The 6,971-nt window shown below is 33.7% G+C and overlaps 1 protein-coding gene across 1 annotated transcript; it reads left to right on the top strand.

Moving 5' to 3' along the window:
• LOC110381132 (acanthoscurrin-2) lies at positions 1 to 6,487 on the top strand. The gene is made up of 4 exons (XM_021341339.3): positions 1 to 144; positions 958 to 1,141; positions 5,232 to 5,490; positions 6,346 to 6,487. The coding sequence occupies exons 2-4, from the start codon at positions 973 to 975 to the stop codon at positions 6,380 to 6,382; spliced, it is 465 nt and encodes a 154-aa protein (XP_021197014.3). The 5' UTR covers positions 1 to 144; positions 958 to 972; the 3' UTR covers positions 6,383 to 6,487.
• The last annotated feature ends 484 nt before the right edge of the window (positions 6,488 to 6,971 follow it).

Here is a 6,971-nt window from a genome sequence, read left to right as displayed (position 1 = left end):
GGTGGGGCGACATACCTTAGCTACAGATAATATATGATCTGCTACGCGTGTGTAGCTTCGCCGACCTATAAAAGTCATAGGCAGGACATCATCGCACAGTAGATCAGTGATCAGTGTTAGTGCTGGACGGTGATATTTGAACAGGTATTTTTTTAATATCAATAAAAAATATTTCTTTCTATGTATTTAATTGATTGGTCTTTAGTTACAAATATTTTGTTTTCGTTCTATTTGTTTTGTAACTTTAATTGTTACTGTTAAGACTTAAATTAACTTTGGTTTATGACTTACTACTTAAGTTTTTGACAATTGAGTCATTACAATTTCATTTTAAGAAGTTTAGTATAAGGTCTTACTATTTGGTTTATTACTATTTGGCTTGGTTTTAAACCTATGTATGCAAATGAGTTTAATATTATTGAAAGATTTGAAATAGTACCTACTTTTATTTATTCTTTGAAGCTTCTTTGTGTAGTTAAAACATTTTAATATTTCTTGACTGAATATAATATTATGCCATACATGCATAATGCCGCTACCATACATAACACAGGCTTCAGGGAATGTGTAAAAGTTTTAAAGTTAATTATAAATGTTAATGTAATAAAAGTTTATATTTTCGAGGCAATTCATAAATTAAAATTACCTATGTCGGAACTTAATTACAAAGTTGCCTAAAGGCAGACTTTCAGAGTTTGATATTATATGGTAAATAAGTATTTTACAAAATACAGATAGTACGGAAATTAAGCATTATCTCATTCGCATAACAGTATCTTAAATTATAGACATATCTTGTGTAATATTTACCACATATTGATCAAATGACATTCACATGACATCTCACATTTGAGGAACTCCTGAATTACAGCAATTTCATAGAATGTAATTCTTATAAACTCCTTATATTTTATCTACACAAACCTCTTAATTAAAAATGAATTTCTATTTTCCCAGAACAAAAAAACAAAGATGAAATTGTGCACATTAGTCTTCGGTGTGTTGGTGGCGTGCGTGGCCAGCATGGCTGCGGAGACAGGTCCTCTGCTCGCTGCCCTCCAGCCGGTGGAACAGCCTGAGGTCCGGGAAGTCATGGTGGTGGACGAGCAGGGCAACAGGCAAAAGAGGAGTCTGCTTCTTGGTAAGATTTTTAGTTACCATTGGAGCCTTGGCAATGTCTTATAATTTTTGGCCCATATCATGAGATAAAAAGTACAATTAGGTGTATTTAAAGTAGGTTTGTGTGCGATAAATTACCCAAAGAAAAATTGCGTGAGCAAGGATAAAATGAAATATTTATGTTTACTGCAGGAAATATGTAATTCGAATGATTGATTTTGGCGGGATAAACTAGGCAAATAAAGTAACTTAACATGATTAACTGAAGTTGAATAAAAATTTTATTACATCGTAATACGATATTTTAAATTCCTATAAGTAGGTTATTAAAACTACGGCGTGATTCTTTATTTCTACGAGATGTCCTAAGACCTAAGATTCCTAAGATTCTATAACTTTTTTTTTAATTCTCGCGTTGATATATTATAATAGTTACCGATAAAATAATATTAATCAATTCTTATAACAAATTTTCAATTAAGAAAAGATTTACTCAACCAGAGATAGTCCTTGGTATCATAAAAAAATAATGTTATCCGATCCGTTCGGTTTATTTTACGCTTAATGTATAATTAAAAGGAACTCAAGAAATAAATTCATATTATTTTGGAAGCCGCGGTTTCATAAAATTGCTTTATTTGTGGAACACTGTACATTATTCTTGATCAGTTTTTAACTCAGCCACAAGTAAAATTATTTTAGAACGTTTACTCTGCATCAGCTGTTATTACTATAGCTGCAATTGTGGTGTTATAACATTGTAAAACACTACTATAGCACTATTGTAAAAAAATAAAAAATGATTCTCTAAAATTATTACAACCGTAACTTTATAACACGATCAGATTAAAAATACCTACACTATCGAACAGGCCAGTTTGACCAACGTGATTTCCAAAAGAGTAAAACTGTCGGCAAACGGAAAGTGATTCGAACTTTAAACATTTTATAGGTACGCAGCATACATTTCGATTCACCTTTTCGCATGTAACAAAGTACAAGTTACACAGTATGCATGTTGTAAGGGCTGGCATGCGAATAGCTTAAAAACATTTATCTCCACGCAAGGTCATGTCAGAGTTTAGTTCAAGGGCCCGATTTCTACTTATTTAACCATTATCATATCATCGATTATCTAATTAATCAATTTCGGGTTCGATCTATGATCTATGCCTCATGCATACGCAAGTGCAACTTTCAAGGTTACTCGTTATCACGCAATATTTTTGTTATTGACCCGAAATATCTAATAGTGTTTAATTGTATATACGCGTATAGTTTGATAGGTTGGGCTGTTGGGTGTCAGATCAGTTTGTTGCGAAATATATAATTTGTTCTCATAAACGCAGTCATTTAAGTGTAATAAAACATCTTTAGGGCATTGATGTTGTTTCTTTTTCAATATAAACGTGTGATATTTTAATCTTCAGAGTTTTTTTTTTGTTAAAATGGTCTCAACAAAAATACATTTAAAAGGATCATTGACTTCAATTTATCATTGCATACTTTGTGTCGGAACTTTATTTTGCAGCCTTTATTTATAAATCAGTGTTTGTTAAAATTAAATCGACCATTTTGCTTAAGAAAAACCTGCAGAATAAACGGTTCGCTTATGTAAAAATACTGGATTAACGATGATAAAGTAGGGACCCAACTGTTCGCCTAGTTTGTACATCTCACACTTATCTTACCTGCTGGGCTCTTAAAGTCGCTGGAGATTTGTTACACCCTTACAGTTGCTGTGAAATATTGCAATGATGAGAACAGGGGTGAAATCCCCTCTCTTAGGCGTATTTACACTTAACATACGAGGATAGAATGTTATACCTAATTTTCGAAAAAAAATCTCCTCATTAAAATGTTTGAAATCATTTTGATGACATAAATTCTAATATTTAATATCTTGAAAAAAAACAAGCATTGTGAGTTTCAATCCGTTTATGGATATTTTATTCGCTCTTTATCGTAGTCTGGCTTATTATCTACCTACTACAAAAAGAGTTTTAATGTTGTCGGACTTTTTCAGATATGTGTGTGTATATTCATTTTATATAGTTATATTTATTTTCATGTATATGACAATTAATATGCAGTTGAATTTAATCAAGTAAAAAGGTCCACATTTTTGTAGTAAACCATTCTGGATACTAATTCTTACAGAAAATAATGGTCTAAAAAGCAATTACGTCAAAAAGTTTCTTACGATTGTTTTTCAAACATTTTTCGCGAGTAGTCCATAAATATTTATATCGAATTATAAGTATCAAAGTACTGTTTTTATATGAATAAACAAATCCATGAATAATACATAGTCAATGCGAAATGCATTAGAGATAATATAACTTTGTTATTTTAAAAGATTCTGATGACCGGCCGTTGACCTTCTCAGAACTTCGGTTGAAATGGATTCATATTAATTTGCTAAGTACTTACTTTACTTAGGAACTACCGTGAATAAGCCAAATTATGTGGTCAAAGGAGATGAATACACAATGACTTAGCTAGTTCGGTTTACACTTCAGTCAAAGATGAGTAAGTAGGTACATACTTACGTTTCCTATTAGAATCGATTCCATCGAATCATGCCGCCGAGCGAATTCGTGCGACGTTAATTGATGCGAAAACAATAAATCGACTGATTATGTATACTTGGACATTGTTTGAGCAGTCAATAATCACCCGCGTTATGGAATCCCCCATGGGACAGGGTAACGTGACGCGCATATTTGTAAGGTTGATGAGAAATTGATACTTTCGTAACAAATACGTCATGTCGATCCCTTGAGACCTCACTTTCTAGCCCTAGAGGTAGATTGATGACGTAATATAAGGTAACGGAGACTTTAGACGGATCACCCGATTGGTTATCCTTATCCGTAATTTGTTTATCCATACATCAATAAATAGTAAGTCTTGACAAGGATGATGATATTTTTTTCTCGGTTTTCCTCTTAATTTTCATTTTTGGGTAATACCTATAGCGGAATCATTTGTATGTAAATCACACAAGTAGTTTTCGAGTATCGTGTTGTATGCTTTGCTTTATTGTAATGGCAAAATCGTGGGAGAAACGTATACTTAATGAATTAATAAATGGAGCGGTAAGTAACAACAACCAAGTTTGTTCACATAGTAACCTTGAACTTTTACCGCCACTGTTATAATTTTTATTATAATGCTCAGCAACAGGATATACAAAAACCATAAAAATGTAAATTCCTCAAGCTATAAATATTAAAAGCTGAGTAAGTAAAGGAATTAAAGCGGCTATAAAATGTGTGTGGCGTGGTCCGCGGGGAGGACCGACAGCTGGGTAGCTACCACTCGTAAATGCAAATCTCTATGACGATTTATTTTTATGAACAATTAAGTACCATGTCCGTTTTAATAAGATAATCTCGTTTACTTTTCATCATAATTTAGCTTTATGTGTCACTGTCCATGTTGTCTATATTAAGTCGGATTGTATTCATTCCGAAACAAACCAGAAAGTTCTATTAGTCCAGTAGCAAGAATGAAATGTATTATCAATATTCGAAGATGAAATAAAATATTTATATTTTTTTGAAATACCGGTACGACCAGTAAGGTACTTTTGTCTGATATAAATTAGAATTTTATGTTAAAAAGTTCTGATTATCATCAGATACTTGACAGGTTTATTTAAATTTTAAGTGGACCTCTTTCTCATAGTTCACGATTATGTCACCAAATTATTCAGTATTCATTTTCTATTTTAGCATAATAAAATAATGATTAATTAATATTATATTTTGTATTTGGGTAAATAAAACACTTCATAGTCGCATAATCTCTTTAATTAATCGGATCTTTCGAATTTTAATTAGCATAAATCACTGTTTTCGTCAGTTAAGTTATCGGTAGTAGTGTAGGAAAAGTATATGTATTGTGGCATGTTATGTATATACTATATAATAGGTCAGGTACTTGTTAAACGACATCTGATATTTAATATGGGGTTCAATCAGAAGACGTACTGCGTCGATTCGAAATAAACTGCTCTGAAGGCAGAATAGGACAGAAGGTCAACGACCTCGATATTTCGCGAAGTAATTTTGTCCTCGACTAACTTTATGTTCTCTTTTTCCCAGGTGCCGGTGTCCTTGGCGCAGGTGCTCTCGGTCTCGGAGCTGTTGGTCTGGCCGGCGCTGGTCTGGTCGGCGCTGGTTTGATCGGCGCTAAGGCTGGTTTTATCGGAGGTGCCCTCGCAGGAGGCGCCCTCTCTCACGGCAGGAGCTACGGAGGCGGCTATGGTTACGGTGGTGGCTACGGAGGCGGCTACGGAGGCGGCTACTACAGTGGTGGCTACGGAGGTGGTTACGGAGGCGGCTACGGACACGGTGGTTACAGGTATGTTATGACCCCTTTTGTTTATTTTGTGAATATCTTTTTTAACAATTTGTCTATCCATTATATCATAACGTGTTTCTTTATTTCAGGCGTTATTATCATTAACACAATAATACTTATATATACCAATTTTATTACTTTTAAAATAACATCAACTTGTCCTCTTCCAAATTCCACTACACAATAATATTGTTAGCAATAAACACGAACACCATTCACCGAACAAAAAATATTTACAAGCAATAATTCACTGTTACATAACACTGTTTATTAGAAGCCGTATTTATTTATTACAATTCTGATACAAATCATGGATCAGTAATTTGTGAAGACTAGTCATTCGTGCGTCCTATGCGCGCGAGACTCAGTGAGGACAGGGAGACCAAGGTATTTTCTTTGATTACTGGCAGTGGTAATCGGTCGTAGTAAGGTTATGTACTACACTTTGAATGGCAAGTGTAGCTAAACTCATATAAAATGAGTAAAATAATATAAACAAGCTTGAAGGACGCAGGACTATGACACCTTGCGTCGTTGCACTGTTAAAACAATTCGCAGACAGCATACGGTCGCTCAGACATTGGTTGTTATTTTGCATATATCTGTTTTTATCGCCCTAGAAAACAGGTTGGAAGTTCTACTGATATGTTAATGGATGGTATCGCATGCATAGATTAATATCTGACACATCTAGAATACAGTTATCTCTAGACTCAGATCTCAAAATTTCCCATTACCTTTATTATGAAAAATCATCATACCGCTTGCCTGTTTCAATGCACGAGTTTTTGCACAAAGGGCACTACATTTTCCACTTAAATTATATAGGTACTAATATTTATTTTTTTGTTACAGGAAAGTATACCTTGTAGAAGCCGACCCCTGGTGCTGATCCCAACGACTGACTAGAAGACCAATAATATGGTTATTTAAGTGTATGGTTAATGTGATACTGAATGGTGTGTATGTATTAAACAATAAAAAATACAAAATAATCTCTAAGTCTTTTTAATAATAAGCCAGTGACCCCTTGATATTTGTGATTGAGTTTATTTATAGTAAAAAAAAAACTTGTAAGTCTCTCAATTGAGACACAAATATAATAACAAATCCTTATGGAAGTTTAGGTGTTTACTACGCTACTTTCAGTAAGTATGTGTAAAGTGTAGGTACGTGGTTAGCGAATTCAAATATCAGTAAAAAACCTCCCTTGCCATTTGCCAAATGTCGTTAAAATGTGCATTTACTAAATGGATATTTGAATGTGTCTGGCGCGAGTCTTGCATACGAGTTGCTTTAGAGTAGAATCCTTTCGTGTGCCAGATAATTTCAGAAAGCAGTTCAATCATGCTATGAATTTCGAATAAATTACATCTAAAACGTGACTTCAAAAGAAATACTTTTGAATCACAATCAGGCTAGTTACCTAATGGACTATATAAAACACCCAGACAGGACAAACATTCTGCCTAACAACACAA

This window comes from Helicoverpa armigera, chromosome 3, assembly GCF_030705265.1.
Source record: "Helicoverpa armigera isolate CAAS_96S chromosome 3, ASM3070526v1, whole genome shotgun sequence".
Taxonomy (NCBI): Eukaryota; Metazoa; Arthropoda; class Insecta; order Lepidoptera; family Noctuidae; genus Helicoverpa; species Helicoverpa armigera.
Note: the sequence above shows the minus strand (reverse complement) of the source record. Positions and strands in the feature narration are given on the sequence as shown.

Coding starts and splice junctions, on each gene's coding strand:
- LOC110381132 (XM_021341339.3), top strand. CDS start 973: ATGAAATTGTGCACATTAGTCTTCGGTGTGTTGGTGGCGTGCGTGGCC. Junction 1,142..5,231: donor AAAGAGGAGTCTGCTTCTTG/GTAAGATTTTTA, acceptor TCTTTTTCCCAG/GTGCCGGTGTCCTTGGCGCA. Junction 5,491..6,345: donor TACGGACACGGTGGTTACAG/GTATGTTATGAC, acceptor TTTTTGTTACAG/GAAAGTATACCTTGTAGAAG.